Here is a 16,354-nt window from a genome sequence, read left to right as displayed (position 1 = left end):
TCCGATGGGAGATGATCTCATATGTAAACATATGAGATCATATCTCATCGCCGGCTCTCCCTCCTCACACAGAGACAGCGTGTGAGGAGGGAGAGCGAACGGCTGCAGCGCCAAGGTAAAAAAAAAAAGGGGGAAAATAAAGTGCTCACAGTGGCCTCTGTCAGTGTCACCTGTCAGTGCTATCTGTCCCCAGTGCCACCTGTCAGTGCCATCTGTCATCAGTGTCACGTGTCATCAGTGCCACCTATTAGTGTCATCTGTCAGTGTCACGTAATAGTGTCATCTCTCATCAGCGTCAGGTATTAGTGCCATCTGTCATCAGTGCCACATATTAGTGCCATCTGTCATCAGTGCCACGTATTAGTGCCATCTCTCATTATTGCCATGTCAATGTCACGTGTCATTGTCCTGGTGCTCCAGGGCCTTCAAAAGTGTAATAGGTAGTCAAGAAGTTAGATGTGTAATTTATACTCCTAGAACACATGATGGTGCTCCCTGAATGTTGTGCCTCTCTAAGTGGCTAAACTGTGAAAAAGTCCCACATGTGTGGTATCGTAATACTCAGGAGGAGTAGCAGAATGTATTTTGGGGTGTCATTTGTGGTATACACATGCCATGTGAGAGAAATAACCTATTACACTGACAATTATTGAGATTAATTTAAAATTTTTAATAGACTTCAGAAATTAACATAAATTATGTAATTTTGTTTAGTTGTTTGTTCAGAATCGTGATCTCTATTTTTATTCTCAGTTTATTATGAATTGTGTAGCTCTAATACATAGCTTGTGTATGTATCATTTTGTTCTATTTAAAGTAATGTATAGAAGGTAGGGCCCGAAAGTGACTCAAGCCCAGGAGCCCCCACCACCCTAAGTCCTGCCCTGCTGAAGAGTATTACAAATCTTTTTTAATTACACATAAATAGTTCCAAAATAGATGTATATATTTCAGTTGTATATATAGCTGATTGCCTGGAACTCATCTTTGAGGTTGGTTAGTCTTCTAGACTCTAGCATAGTTGTAATTACTCCTGAGAGCCTAATGCTCATCAATTGCCATCGGTTGCTGATGTTTTCACACTCCTCTTTGGTTGGTTCCATAATGGTTCTTGTTTATATTATATGATCTAGAACCACCAAGAATCGAGGGACCTGCCATCTCCACTGAGGTCTCAGTTGCTGTGGATGAGTTGCTGGAACTGGTGTGTAATGCAGCAGGTATACCTCCCCCTCAGGTGACATGGGAGAAGGATGGACAGCCTATATCAAATCCGGATGTAGTTATAAGGAACGGCACTGTCCTCAGGATAGAGAGGGTGAAGGTATGATTGCTGGTATCTCAAAAGCTCCATCTCTTCCACTTGTCAATGCTATATTTTGGCAGTTGACCTGCAAATTGTATATGTGTTCCATGCTGTCAGTTAATAATACTGTATACATCTTTTTAAGTCAAAATTTATGTAGCCACATATTTTTCAGGTTTAGGGTAGGGGAGGGTTAAAACCCCCATCAATTTATTTATTTGCTATGTGTTTCCCTTTGGGGTGGTTTTTCTTCACTTCTTGTCTTGAGCATGCAACAGGAAAATCTCTCCAAATCAAGGGGAATTTCCTTCTTAGATAGCTGTCTCCTCAACAAGTGTACTCATTGAAATATTTACCAGCACCTCCTGTTTCAGTGACAGCTGTAAAATGTTGGACTTCCCATAATTTTCTGTTTCCGAATCAATGGTAACCAGGATTAGGGATGAGCCGAACCCCCCCCAGGTTCGGTTCGCACCAGAACTTGCGAACGACCCCGGCGTTCGGTACGAACGTTAGAACCCCATTGAAGTCTATGGGACTCGAACGTTCGAATTGGAAAGTGCTAATTTTAACGGCTAATATGCAAGATAGTGTCCTAAAAAGGGTTTGGCGACCTGCCTCCTGCCTCAGGGGACATGGGTCACTGCAAAAAAAAGTTTTAAAAACTACCGTTTTGGTGGGAGCACTGATTTTAATGACGATTAAAGTGAAAAAAAAAAAAGTGAAATATTCCTTTAAATATGGTGCCTGGTGGGTGTCTGTAGTATGCCTGTGAAGTGCCACGTGTTTCCCGTGTTTAGAACAGTCCCTGCACAAAATGACATTAAGCGGAAATAACACCATTTAAAACTGCTTGCGGTTTTAATGTTATATCTGATTCCTGCAATATGGTTGAAAATCATTCAGAAAAATGGCATGGGTAGCCCTCCCTGCCCATTACCAGCCTATTTGGGTCTTGTACGCATATTAAGGGGAACCCTGTACCCATATTAAAAAAAGGAAATGCGTGTGGCCCCCAGGCCCTATATACTCAGAACAGAAGTATACAGGCGGTGCAAACAAGACAGGGACTGTGTAGGTTTGTTGTGTTAAGTTGAATCTGTTTGTAATTTTCAACTGGTACATTTTTAAAGTGTAGCTCCAGTCAAAAAAAATATTTTTAAGCTTTTTGGAAAACATAGGGAAGGGTTATCACCCCTGTATAATTTGTTTTGTCGTCCATCTTTTTTCATCTCACTTGCTGTTGTCTCCTTCCGTTTGCAAGTAGGAGATGTTTGTAAATTGGATGTTTGAAAGTAGGGGCCTGCCCTATATGCTCTGCAGAAATGGCGGAACAAGGTGTTGGTTTTGCAACAACATTGTAAGCCCTCAAAGTGACTCTTGGTGGGCGCTGGAGCGCCCTGCTGTGAACGATTATATCAAGAATTGTAATTACATGCCATTGTTGAACAGTGGTAGAAAAATTGGGCCTTAGGCACTGGTGCCATCACACTGCAACCTCTGCCATACACTCTAGTTTTATTGCAGGAATTAGCCCTGCTGCAAAGCATTGCATCAAAAATTGTACTTAAACGCCCCTGTTAAACAGGGGCAGAAAAATTGGGCCTTAGGCACTGATGCCATCACACTGCAACCTCTGCCATATACTCTAGTTTTATTGCAGGAATTAGCCCTGCTGCAAAGCATTGCATCAAAAATTGTACTTAAACGCCCCTGTTAAACAGGGGCAGAAAAATTGGGCCTTAGGCACTGGTGCCATCACACTGCAACCTCTGCCATATACTCTAGTTTTATTGCAGGAATTAGCCCTGCTGCAAAGCATTGCATCAAAAATTGTACTTAAACGCCCCTGTTAAACAGGGGCAGAAAAATTGGGCTGCTGGCATCACCCAGAACCAAAAATGTTCTTCCAACATATCAGCGGAGGAGGAAGAGGATAGACAATCAACATAACAGGACAGTCACTCAGCATCAGCATAGGCAGTCTTGAAGGGATGTGGTATTTAAAAAAAAATTATTCGGTTACATCAGCTTCAGGTGCTTGGTAGCTGTGGGTGATCCAAGACTGATTCATCTTGATGAAGGTCAGTCGATCAACTGATTCGGTGGACAGGCGCACCCTGTGATCGGTAACGAAGCCACCAGCAGCACTGAAGGTGCGTTCCGAAAGAACGCTGGATGCAGGACAGGCCAGTAGCTCAATTGCATACTGTGCAAGCTCTGGCCAGTGATCCATCCTCAAGACCCAGTAAGCCAGAGGATTTTCAGTGGGAAAGGTGTCCAAGTCTGACCTTGCCCCTAGGTATTCCTGCACCATGTAAATTAGACGCTGGCGATGGGTGCTGGAACCAATCATACCTTGGGGCTGCGGACTAAAAAATTGTCTGAAAGCATCAGTCAGACGGCCACCTTCTCCACCGCTCCTTCTGACTGATGCCTCAGCAACACGTTGTCCAGGACCAGGAGTTTGTGACCTCCCAGTCTCTGGGAACGCGTTGCACAGAGCTTTCTGCAAGGCCTCCCGGAGATGTCTCATCCTCTGCTCCCTCTGCGATGGCAAGATAAGGTCGGCAACCTTACCCTTGTACCGTGGATCAAGGAGAGTGGCCAGCCAGTAATGGTCCCTCTCCTTGATCCGAAGAATACGAGGATCCTTCCGCAGGCTTTGCAGGATCAGGGAGGCCATGCAGCGTAGGTTAGCTGAGGCATTCGGTCCGGAGTCCTCTGGGTCACTAAGGACAACATGATCCGCAGCTACCTCCTCCCAGCCACGTACAAGTCCACGTGTTTCTTGGGACTGTAAATCATCCCTATAAGACTGCTGCTGCTGATGCTGAGTGCCAGCCTCCACCTCCATGCTGACACAATCATCCTCCTCCTCCTCTTCCTCCTCCTCACCCTCTTCCTGTGTGATGGGTGGCACAGCAGGAACACTGTCTGGATAAAGGGGGCCTTGAGAGGCAAGGAAGTCCTCCTCTTCCTGCCTCTGTTCTGCCTCAAGTGCCCTGTCCATTATTCCACGCAGCGTATGCTCCAAGAGGTGGACAAGAGGTATAGTGTCACTGATGCATGCACTGTCACTGCTCACCATCCTTGTGGCCTCCTCAAACGGTGACAGGACAGTGCATGCATCCCTGATCATGCCCCACTGGCGTGGTGAGAAAAAACCAAGCTCCCCTGACCCTGTCCTGGTGCCGTAGTCGCACAGGTACTCATTGATGGCCCTCTGCTGCATGTGCAGCCGCTGCAGCATGGCCAATGTTGAGTTCCATCTGGTGGGCATGTCACATATAAGGCGGTTCTTGGGCAGGTTCAACTCCTTTTGGAGCTCAGCCAGCCGAGCACAGGCATTAAATGATCGGCGGAAATGCACACAGACTCTCCTGGCCTGTTTCAGGACATCCTGTAAGCCGGGGTACCTGCCCAAGAACCGCTGCACCACCAGGTTAAGGACGTGAGCTACACAGGGCACATGGGTCAGTTGTCCCTGTCGGAGGGCGGAGAGGAGGTTGGTGCCATTGTCGCAAACCACCATTCCTGGCTTAAGCTGGCGTGGCGTCAACCACCTCTCGGCCTGCCCCTGCAGAGCTGACAAAACATCCGCCCCAGTGTGGCTCCTGTCCCCCAAACAAACCAGCGCAAGCACGGCATGGCATCGTTTTGCCTGCGTACTTGCGTAGCCCCTGCAACGCCTACGGAGCACCGCTGGTTCTGAGGACAGAGCACTGGAAGAGGCCATGGAGGAAGAAGAAGAGGAGGGGGTGTAGGAGAGAGGTGTGTCACAACCAATAGTAGCATTTTGGAGGCGTGGTGGCGGAACAACCTCCAACACTACTGCACCTTGTCCTGCATCCTTCCCAGCAGCCAGGAGAGTGACCCAATGGGCCGTGAAAGACAGGTAACGTCCCTGTCCATGCCTGCTGGACCATGAGTCAGCGGTAATATGCACCTTACCGCTGACCGCCCTGTCCAGCGAGGCAAGGACATTGCCTTCCACATGCCGGTAGAGAGCCGGAATCGCCTTCCGTGAGAAAAAGTGGCGTTTGGGGACCTGCCACTGAGGAACCGCACATTGTACAAACTCACGGAAGGGGGCCGAGTCTACCAACTGAAAAGGCAGCAGTTGAAGTGCTAGCAATTTAGCCAAGCTAGCATTCAACCGCTGGGCATGTGGATGGCTGGGAGTAAATTTCTTCCGCCGGTCCAGCAGCTGGGGCAGGGACATTTGTCTGCTATAATCGGACGTGGATGTACCACTAGCAGAGTTCCCGGAAGCACTTGGCTGTGACACACCTAATTCTACACCTTCATTCCTCTCAGAGCAGGTTTCAGAGAGGACTGAGGGTCTAGTGGGGTTGGAGATGCCAGCTGATGAGGAGCAAGGAGAGGTCCGCTTTGTTCTTTGGTGTGGGTCTTTGAGGTATGCTTGCCAACGAGCTGCATGGCAGGTCAACATATGTCTGGTCAAGCATGTGGTGCCCAAGCGGCTGATGTTTTGGCCACGTGAGATACGCTTGAGACATATGTTGCAAATAGCAGCGGTGCGATCTGATGCACTCGTCTCAAAAAAGGCCCACACCAAAGAACTTTTAGAATAACGCGGAAGCGCTCTGCGCAGAGGAAGCGCTCTGCGCAGGCGGAGCTCTGCGGTGTGATTCAGTCGGTGTGCTGCCCCTAAGCTGGCCCCCGGAGGGCATCCTGCCTCGTTGGACATGTGCCTCCTCCTCCTCCTCCTCCTCCTCCCTCCTTCCAGGCACCCACGTGGAGTCAGTGCCCTCATCATCCCCTCCCTCTTCATCGCTGTAGCAAACCTGGCAGTATGCTGCAGCTTGTGGAACATGACTGCCAGATTGCTGTCCTTCTTGAGCATCCCCTCTCTTTGTGCTCACGCTACTGCCTTCCTCTAGCTGAGTGTCATCATCAGAGCCCACCAAACACTGGGCATCCTCCTGGAGCATGTACCCAACACTGTGCTCAAAGAGTTCAGGAGACTCCTCAGGAGGACGTGGTGGGTCTAGGGAAGGAGTCACTGATGATGACATTGAGAGGAGGGACGACGATGTGTTGGCAGCTGCTTTTCTACTACCCTGAGACTGGGTGAGAGAGGATGAGGAGGATGAAGAGGGCTTGGTCATCCACTCTACCAAGTCGTTGGCATGTTGCGGTTCAACATGTCCAGCTGCAGAAAAGAAGGACAAGCATGTCCCATGGCCACGTGCTGATGACAATGCACCGCGTCCACGACCAGCACTGTTGTCTCTAGACACAGAGCCTGCTTGCCCTCTTTTATCGGCTCGCGCCTGTCTGCCTCTCCTTGCTGGCCTTCCATACATGGTAATGGCCTGAAGGGAGTTGGGTAAAACAGTAGTTGGGTAGTTTATATTGTGCTGGAGGCACACAACACCCACTAACTCCTGCAGATGCCTTTTTTATAGAACAGCAGAGTTAAAGGGGTATATACAGATGTATACTGTGCTGTGCTGGAGGCACACACAACTTCCAATAACTCCCGCAGATGCCAATCGGGCCCAAATAGAGAACAGCTATGTAGGTGGATAATAGCGGTATGTACTGGGTACAGAGCAGGCACACAGCACGCCCTATCTCCTGAGTGACACTACTGACTGCAAGCTCTATTGTTAAAGATGGACCACTAGCTATATAGGTGAGGTGAATATCACGGTGTATACTGCGGTCAGGGCACGCAGACAATAACAAGAAAACAGCAGAGTTAAAGGGGTATATACAGATGTATACTGTGCTGTGCTGGAGGCACACACAACTTCCAATAACTCCCGCAGATGCCAATCGGGCCCAAATAGAGAACAGCTATGTAGGTGGATAATAGCGGTATGTACTGGGTACAGAGCAGGCACACAGCACGCACTATCTCCTGAGGGACACTACTGACTGCAAGCTCTATTGTTAAAGATGGACCACTAGCTATATAGGTGAGGTGAATATCACGGTGTATACTGCGGTCAGGGCACGCAGACAATAACCAGAAAACAGCAGAGTTAAAGGGGTATATACAGATGTATACTGTGCTGTGCTGGAGGCACACACAACTTCCAATAACTCCCGCAGATGCCAATCGGGCCCAAATAGAGAACAGCTATGTAGGTGGATAATAGCGGTATATACTGGGTACAGAGCAGGCACACAGCACGCACTATCTCCTGAGTGACACTACTGACTGCAAGCTCTATTGTTAAAGATGGACCACTAGCTATATAGGTGAGGTGAATATCACGGTGTATACTGCGGTCAGGGCACGCAGACAATAACCAGAAAACAGCAGAGTTAAAGGGGTATATACAGATGTATACTGTGCTGTGCTGGAGGCACACACAACTTCCAATAACTCCCGCAGATGCCAATCGGGCCCAAATAGAGAACAGCTATGTAGGTGTATATAGTGGTATGTACTGGGTACAGAGCACGCAGACAGCACGCACTAACACTACTGACTGCAAGCTCTATTATTAAAGCTAGATCACTAGCTATATAGGTGAGGTGAATATAGTGGTGTATACTGCGGTCAGGGCACAGACAGTAACCACTACACAAGAGCAAAATAGTAAATCAGCCAAAAACGATTGGTGTGTAACTGTGTTGAAGGTACACAGAACACCCACTGCTTCAGATGCTAACAAACACTACACGAGGCCGCCTGAAAGGCAGCTTTATATAGTGTGGGGCGTGCACTACACAGCCTGAGCTATGATTGGCCACAGGCATCCTGCCTGTGGCCAACCATTGCTCTCCTCGCTACTGGCGCTGCGATTGGCCAAGCATGCGGGGTCACAGTGCATGCTTGGCCAATCGTGAGACAGCAATGCATTGCGCCATCGCAATGCATTGTGGGCCACACGAATTTTGCCGCGAACGGCCCAAGCGTTCGGAATTCGGCGAACGCACGAACGACCGATGTTCGAGTCGAACATGCGTTCGACTCGAACACGAAGCTCATCCCTAACCAGGATTAATAGAGAGGGTGAATAACCCAATAGGGGATACAGAGAGGAATAAAAACGTTACCGGTTTCTAAAGTTTTTTCTACTAAAAGTCATCCCTACCTAATTCCAGAAAAAATAAGGATTATAGCACTTAAAGTTGCAATAATAGCTGCCATTTAAATGGTTACATAGGAAGGAGAACAAGGAAAGTGGGACTTTGTATGAAACACATGATAGCGAGAAGGTAATTAAACTGAACAAAAGGAATTTTAGTCATAAAAAACTTGTAAACATTCATATAATATTTGTATCAAGGTAAAAATATAAACACAATAACAGCAGTAGCCATGATAACACAAATGTCACAAAATTTAACAGCTGATGTCAATGATAAGTTATGCATGATAGTAGACAATAGACAAAATAATGACAATAATGTCTAGAATAAGACCATAATAAACTTCCATAATGCAGCAATACAAGGTTGGGTAAACATGTGGTAACGAGGTAATGCCTGCAGGACCTAAGGCCTCACTGAGCCTGTAGAGGTAGGAATTGCATAGTAGCTTGGAAATCTGGGTATAGAAAAGTGGAAACACGCCATAAAGTAGCACTACGTGTTTCGTGGCTGATGCGCCACTCATCAGGAGCATGCACGTGGTAATCTAGAATAAAAATGATATAAACATAATCACTCATCATTGGGGACATGGAAGGGGGTAGGGTAAAACCTCAAATAGCACTGAAGTGTGTACTTACTGATTAAAGTTCCTCGGTTGATGGTGTGGAGGCAGGGTGCCAGAAGCAAACTTTGCTTTGGAAGACCACAAAGAACTACGATGATATGTTGAGTACAGTAACCATTGGGCTTCAATGGTAATAAGAGATACTGTACATTGTAATTTGTTGCTAGGGGTCACTGCTTGTTTCTCTTTTTCTTATTAAAAAAAGCATTTTCATTGTATTGCATTCTGTTTGCTGAGATTTTGTACTGTATTTATCTTTGTCACAGACTGAAGATGGTGGAATCTATGTGTGTGTCGCTAGCAGCCCAGCGGGTAGAGATTCCAGGGCCACCTGGGTGCGAATGAAAGGTACGGAGGGGAATAGAATAGCGGAAGGCATTATTAAAGGTGTACAATTGCCATTTCATTAAAGGGACACTATCATCTAAAAAAAAAAAAGTGCAAACATTTCTACGTGCACATAAGAAAAGAGAAAGATGGTTGAACTTTAAAGGTAGCATTTTGTTGGTTTTATTTTTTAACTTTAAAAACATATATATATTTAAAACAAGAAGGAAAAACATATTCAATGGCTGTAGTGATCCATGAATATAACATTTCCCTATCACCTGTTACATGCAGAACGTGAGATACTCCCATTTATTCATTCGCTGGATTGTGAAAATAGGTGTCAGACAGAATTTCTCTCAACCTGTTTCTCAGAAAATGTTTTAATCTGCTTCCTTAGGGGATCATGGATCAGTATAGGTAAATGAAGAACTGGTCACTCACCCATAGTGTAGAGTGGGGGTCAGGGGGTAGGGCCCTGGTTAGCTGGGTGGAAAAAGCCAGTACAGACCACATGATAGATATTCATGTAATGATTATATGGTGTCAATGTATTGCATCTTACTCATTAAATAACAACTCAGCCTAAAAGTGACAGGTCTGGACTGGCAAGTAGGGTTGCCACCTCGTCCCTTTAAACCCGAACACATATTAATTAAACAGGTTCTGAGGCTAATTTAATGCAGATAAGGCACTATGTGAGTTTAATTACAACCTTAATCAGCCACAGAACCTGTGTAATTCATATGTGTTTGAAGTTTAAAGGGATGAGGTGGCAACCCTACTGGCAAGTCTCCATATAGTGCTTCAGTTTCTCAAGGCAAACTTGTATTCTGTCTGTCATCCAACTTGCGCAGATAAATATTGGTGTATGGACAAATATCAAACAGTAGCATCAATTTAACTCATTCTTTGCAATTTCCAGTTCCTCCCAGTGTAATTGGATCCAGTGAACCTCGCTCAGTATCTGTGTCCATTGGTGGACAGATAGTTCTAGAATGCAGAGTGGAAGGAGATCCAGCTCCAGCTATTCAGTGGTTCAGAGGAGAAACACATCTTCAGGTACTTATAACGTCTTAGAAGCCCACATTGTTGTAAGGTAGCAAAAGTAAAATCTTTACTAAATTGTTAAATAATCCTTGTACAAACTGTTTAAACCGGGTTGTAACCAAATCCTTTTTAAGGTTGTATAAAGCAAGGAAGGCTGCGGGCGGACTGTATGGCCTACTTAGTCCGTCGAAACACATTTCAGCGGACAGTCCGCTCGTGTGTGGGCTTCAGCGGACTTTTTCAGCGTGCAATCTGGCGTACTAAGTATTTCGGATTTTTCGAAATTCTGTCCGTCATACTTTGGTTTCAGCGGACAATCCGCTCGTCAGTAGGCTAGTTCGACGGACTAAGAATGGCGCATGCTCAGAAAGGATTTACACGGTGGAAGGTTGCATTGCTGTGTATTGGACTTCCTATTTCTAGTCCCGTCGTATGTGCTGTACACGTCATCGCGCAAGCTTTCGACGGACTGTTTGTGCATCCGTGTGTGGTCAAGTCCGTTCATTCGAAAGTATGACGGACTGTCCGTCAGATTGTATGACGGACTAAGTAGGCCATACAGTCCGCCCGTGTGTACGCGGCCGAAGGAGTTATAACCCCTTTCTTTCAGGTATGTCTTTCTAATAACTTCCTATGTGGTGGACCAGACAAGAAGTAAAGGGAATCTCTAAAGATGGGATGCAAAGAGCAGTTTTGATAGGGTGTGAAAGGCTTTAAACTTATATAATTTTTGTATTGCTTTCTGCCTCCCTACTGGCATACCCCTTACATCCTGTCCCAGCTAATGCACAGGAGGAGAAGAATCTGAAACCCACCCAATTGCAACACAAACTGCAATAACAACTTTACAGAGGTTCTATCCCTTCCCCATTCTGTCCAAAAGTAGAAACAATGTTTGGGCTGTCAGTGGGCTTTAATGTACAATGCTTTGTCTTCTGCATAGTATTAACACAGTCATAATTAACACACGCAGTCAGCATGAATTAAAATTATAAAAGCAGATAAAGTATTTCATACAGCTATAAACAATATCATAACTGGCTGATCACCATGAATACCCAGGTAACCTCCAATATAAGACACACCAGCCAGTCCCCCCTCTTTAACACAATAACCTATTCAGAAATAATGAAGTCGGAGCTAAACACTAGGTAACAAGCCACCTATTTGCAATTTTTTTTCACATTTATTTGGGCAGTTTCTGTGTTGGTAAATTAGCTATTCTTTAGATAAAGTTTGATTTATTTGTGTTTTCAGTTCCTCCAAGGTGGGGGAATACCATTTATGAGCAATTCATTTGTGGGCCTGAAATAACACTCGAGGTATAGGGACATAATGTATTTTCTGGTAAAGTAGCCTCGTCCACCATGTTTAATAAACATATCCATGGATCTTCTGCTAAAAATAACATGAACAGATCTTATAGTATTCAGGACCCCTTTCCAATATCTGTACCATAATTGACATGAAAGAAAACAGGTGGGAGATCAACTGAGTGAGCCATCCTATGTGACTTATCCCAACTGAATGACACTTCCAATCTGAATCATTCCAACTGCATGTCATGTGACCCATCCTGCTGAGCAATTCATGCTATGTTACCTACTCCAGTGGAATGACCTACAGTATGCCATGTAATCAATCTGAACTCAATGAGGCATCCCATGTGAACTATCAGCTGAGTAACCAATGTCTTTCCATCATTTGAACGCAAAGCACCTGCCTAAAGGTACCAGTGGATGTAGGTGAAGGGAATCATGTATGAATAGAAGATCTTGAAAACTCAAATCAGTTAAGAACAATGTCATATAGGTGTATGATATAAGACATGCATGTGTCAGGGGATTAGGGCTCCCCCATTCTTCAAGTTATTGGTAGTGCACATGGGCACTGCAGTCTGTGTCCCAAAATGATAGTTATTCTGGAGTATTTGCCACTGCAGGCACAACTGACACTCTGTAATATCTGTTTGATTGCTTTTAGTGCCACTCAAAGTAGAGGTAAAAGCATATCCCTGTGTCCCCAGAACATTAGGCGCAGGCTTGTCCTAATACCAATCCAACCCTATGATTAAGCCTCCGTTGGGCGAGGAGTAATACATCTGGGTGTGTGGTTTGGTGAAGACATGTAGGCGGAGGCCTTTTTTTCTTTTTTCACCTGGGCTAGTTGGGGGTAGGGGTGATTCTCTCCTGTTTACATTCCAGAATACTGTTACCATCACATTAGGACACAGACTGCAGTGCCCACAATTAACAAATACAATTTTACTGAAGACATGAAGAATGGAAAGACCAATTTCCTGAAAAGTGTTGTATGTTATACATGAATAATTACTTTTCTCCATGTGGCTAGAGTTTCAAAGACTTCCAACTGGCGCTCCCAACCAACCTACAAAATCTTACTACATTTGAAAGGACTCACTAGGAGGACCCTCCACAAATGACACCACCTCAGACCTGCCCACCACCAGCAAGATCTAGCACTACCTCAGAAATACACTAAAAAAGCTAGCATATGTTTGTAATGATGATCCATTTATGAAACTATAAAATTTTAATATAAATAGGATAATTCTGTGACATAGTTGAACTAAGGAATCTGGAAAGCCTTTAACCTAATATACTGTATAATATCATTAGAGCACAAAACTGTATTTTGTTCTTATTTCTTTTTTAATTTGCATTTTTTACAGACCGACAGGAGAGTCCAAGTTTTGTCTAAAGGCCGATATATACAGATCCACAGCCTGCAGGCCTCAGATAGCGGGGAATACACCTGCATAGCCACAAATCCAATTGGCCAGACCAGCCTGACATTTATTGTGGAGATACAAAGTAAGTAAACAGAAAGTATTGGTTATCTGTGACGCCTATTATTTCCTGATGTCTGTTGATCACCTGATATCCTGTATTATAGTTGCACCTTCAATCATGCCTGGACCCTCAGTAGTCAGTGCATCAGTTAACCAAACTGCGGTTTTGCCTTGCTGGGCAGAAGGGCATCCAAAACCAGCTACAACATGGAGGAAAGATGGCACTCAGCTCTCTGTGGAAATGTCCAGGTATTGTTTAAGTTCTAGTGTGTACCTGTTTTCCTTTTTAATTGAAAAGAAAAAAAGGTAATTGAGTGGCTTTTCACTTCTTCCAGGCTAGAGTTCCTCAAAGATGGATCCCTTAGCATCCCACAAGTTCTCCTGCAGGATTCCGGATACTACCTCTGTACAGTCACAAACTCTGCTGGAATGGCTCGTCGTGGTGTTGAGCTAAGGGTTTTTGGTATGCTCTGATATTTTTCTAGTAAAACTGATATTAAGTTCTTTACACTATGGTTGAACCGGCCCAAATGTTTTTGGAAACAAAGGGAAAACCTTTTTTAGGTTTTTATTGCCGCAGTCCAATCGATCCAGCACCATACCCAAACCGCCCTGTTGAGGGGAGCACAACTATCACAGATTCCATATGATGAAAGAAACCAAAAAGTCCAAAAATGTATAGATGTTCAATCGCATAAAGTGCAATGAAATTAAGTACAAATAACAAGCATATCCACTAATGTATTGGGACCTTGTTGGACCCCTTTCTCAAGGTGACAGACGTGTTATTTACTGAGTGAAAAAATATATTTTCTAATGAAAGTAAACAAACATTTCTTAATTTTCTTTTTGTAAATGTGTTTGAGCATTTTTCATACATGCTGCAGCCTTTTTGAGCATGCCAAGTACTGTACTGGCCAGTATAACATGTGTGTGCTAATTCAATTTGTCTTGATAGTTAATGGTGGCTTCTCAGAGTGGCAGGAGTGGAGTCCATGTACCAGAACATGTGGCCAGGGAGTACAGGAGAGGATCCGGTTATGTAACAATCCCCCTCCCGCAAATGGGGGAAGACCATGCATGGGCAGGGATGTGGATGTGAGAGCATGCAACTTACCACCTTGCCCAGGTAATGTTTTTACATGCTAAAACTGTTTAACTGCAGGGAACATTGGTATTGCTATCATTGATTTCTTTTGCATTCTTCTTCCCTAGTGGATGGAGGATGGACAGGCTGGAGCAGCTGGTCACAGTGTTCAGCAACCTGTGGTGAAGGAAGCCGCAAACGCACTCGTTCCTGCTTCTCTCCTCCTCCCCAAAATGGTGGCAGGGCCTGTGTCGGGAAGGACACAGAGGCAGAGCCATGTCAGCTACCCCAATGTCGAGGTAAATCATCCATAGTCAAAGGTTTTTTAATATGGTGAAATATGTGACTGATGACCACCTTTGCCTATGTATGGGGTTCTCAGTATTATTCCCCACATGACTGGGCAATTCTAGTCAAGGGTCAACCATCCACCCAGTATTTAGCACTCTGGCTTTATCTAATGGCCATCTTAAAAACTGATATATTTTAGATAGACTTGGCAAAGTTTTTGATAGATTTGACAAAATTGGATACTTCTGTAAGAGTCTCATTGCTGTCTTTGACCCTATAAGGCAGGTTTCATTTTTTTTTTTCTTGTGACTTTAGAATGATAAATGAAGGGAGAGAGTGTTACTTCGACAGGAAGATAAAGGCAGAAATAAATACCTGATCTTGTCTTGGCCATTGATGTCAGTCTGATCACTTAAATGATTGTTTCAGTTCTCTAGAATTTCATTTGCAGTTATGTGATTGTAGCACCCTGGTGTTTAGGCAGTAGTTGCCAGGTTAATTGTTAGTAGATCCACTGATTCCTCCCTAGTTCTGGCTTGCTGCACCTTCTCTCTTCTGTCGCTAGGTGGCGTTATGCTGGTCATATTAGAAAGACAAGGGCTTAGCAAGGTCAGGTTATGAATGGGTGGGGTGTCTCAGCCAATTGGCAGAGGTTTCTTTAGTCCCTTGGCCTGCTGGGAGAGACTATTTATTTGGGGGGGGTCAGGTGATTGGGGTTCTGTGCCATCTAGGTGGCTGTCTGGGTGGGCGTGTGTTATGCTGCCCCAGGCTGCTAGGCCAGAAGCCTGAGGCCTATCCTGGGGACATCTGGCTGCTAGGATGTCTGAGGGCCTATCCAGAAGCAGGGCAGGGTTGGGACTGCAGAATTAAAGTCCAACCGTGAGTAGCGGTTCAGCCAGACAGGAAACCAGGTGAGGTCGGAGGTAGAGGGGAAGCTGTCGCCACTAAGGAACCATCCACCTTGTTACCAGAGACCCTTGTGAGTAAGGTGGAGCCAGTACCAGAGCAGACTTCTCACCAGCCGGTGATGGTGAAGAAGTGGGAAAGCATCAGCAAGTGCCAAGCCAGGGACCCAGTGGGACATCAGAGGTGACGCTTGAGGAGCATCAGTGAGTGCCAAGCTATGGACCTAGCGGATTAGCAGTGGTGATGCTTAAGGAGTATCTGTGAGTGGCAAGCCAGGGACCCAGCAGGGAAGCCAGGGTGACACTTAAGGAAGATACTGAGTAATGGAAGTGGAAAAGTTCAGGGGATCCAATGGCGCTTGGGTCTGAGAGTCTAATGAGAGACTGGGAGCTCAGCGAGTGAAAACCTACAGTGAGAGACTGTAGCATGTAATGAGAACTAATCTGTGTTACCAATAGTTAGGTACAATTACCCTTAGTGACTGTTACAAGATTTGTTACCATAGAAGACAGCGGTCCTACCTATACAGACGTGGTATCCGGCTGGAGGCCTTCACCTGTATAGCTGTCTAGCAATAGAAGTCTTGGAGTCTGCCAATTATCATTGCATCTACTTAATGGCGTCCTGGCCCTAACCCTCTCTCCCACAGTTCAGGTTCAAGAGACAATAAATCTCTTTGCATTCAAAAAGTGTCTGGCGCCCATCACTTCAGCTTGTATTACACACACCATGCCTTGTAACCCACTCTACACAGAAGGATGTCAGCCCTCCCTGACTCTGGAGGTAATCATTAGGCCTCTAGCGGTTTGGGACCTCGCTACATGATGATTGGAAAATTCTAGTAAACCAATTGGTGTTTGAAGCAGTCGA

General features: G+C 45.3%; 1 protein-coding gene across 1 annotated transcript in view; it reads left to right on the top strand.

Moving 5' to 3' along the window:
* Positions 1-16,354, top strand: part of HMCN2 (hemicentin 2) — a 361,882-nt gene that overhangs the window by 312,318 nt on the left and 33,210 nt on the right. Inside the window, exons 69-76 of the mRNA XM_077478193.1 lie at positions 1,134-1,324; positions 9,278-9,359; positions 10,264-10,400; positions 13,081-13,222; positions 13,305-13,449; positions 13,536-13,663; positions 14,159-14,329; positions 14,416-14,586. Of these exons, the coding sequence (XP_077334319.1) occupies positions 1,134-1,324; positions 9,278-9,359; positions 10,264-10,400; positions 13,081-13,222; positions 13,305-13,449; positions 13,536-13,663; positions 14,159-14,329; positions 14,416-14,586 (1,167 nt within the window). The remainder of the gene's footprint in view (positions 1-1,133; positions 1,325-9,277; positions 9,360-10,263; positions 10,401-13,080; positions 13,223-13,304; positions 13,450-13,535; positions 13,664-14,158; positions 14,330-14,415; positions 14,587-16,354) is intronic.

The sequence above is a fragment of the Lithobates pipiens genome, unplaced genomic scaffold, assembly GCF_037356315.1.
Source record: "Lithobates pipiens isolate NorthernLeopardFrog02 unplaced genomic scaffold, aLitPip1_a1.2 Scaffold_1, whole genome shotgun sequence".
Lineage (NCBI taxonomy): Eukaryota > Metazoa > Chordata > Amphibia > Anura > Ranidae > Lithobates > Lithobates pipiens.
The sequence above is the reverse complement of the archived record's forward strand: the minus strand, read 5'-3'. Positions and strand labels throughout refer to the sequence as shown.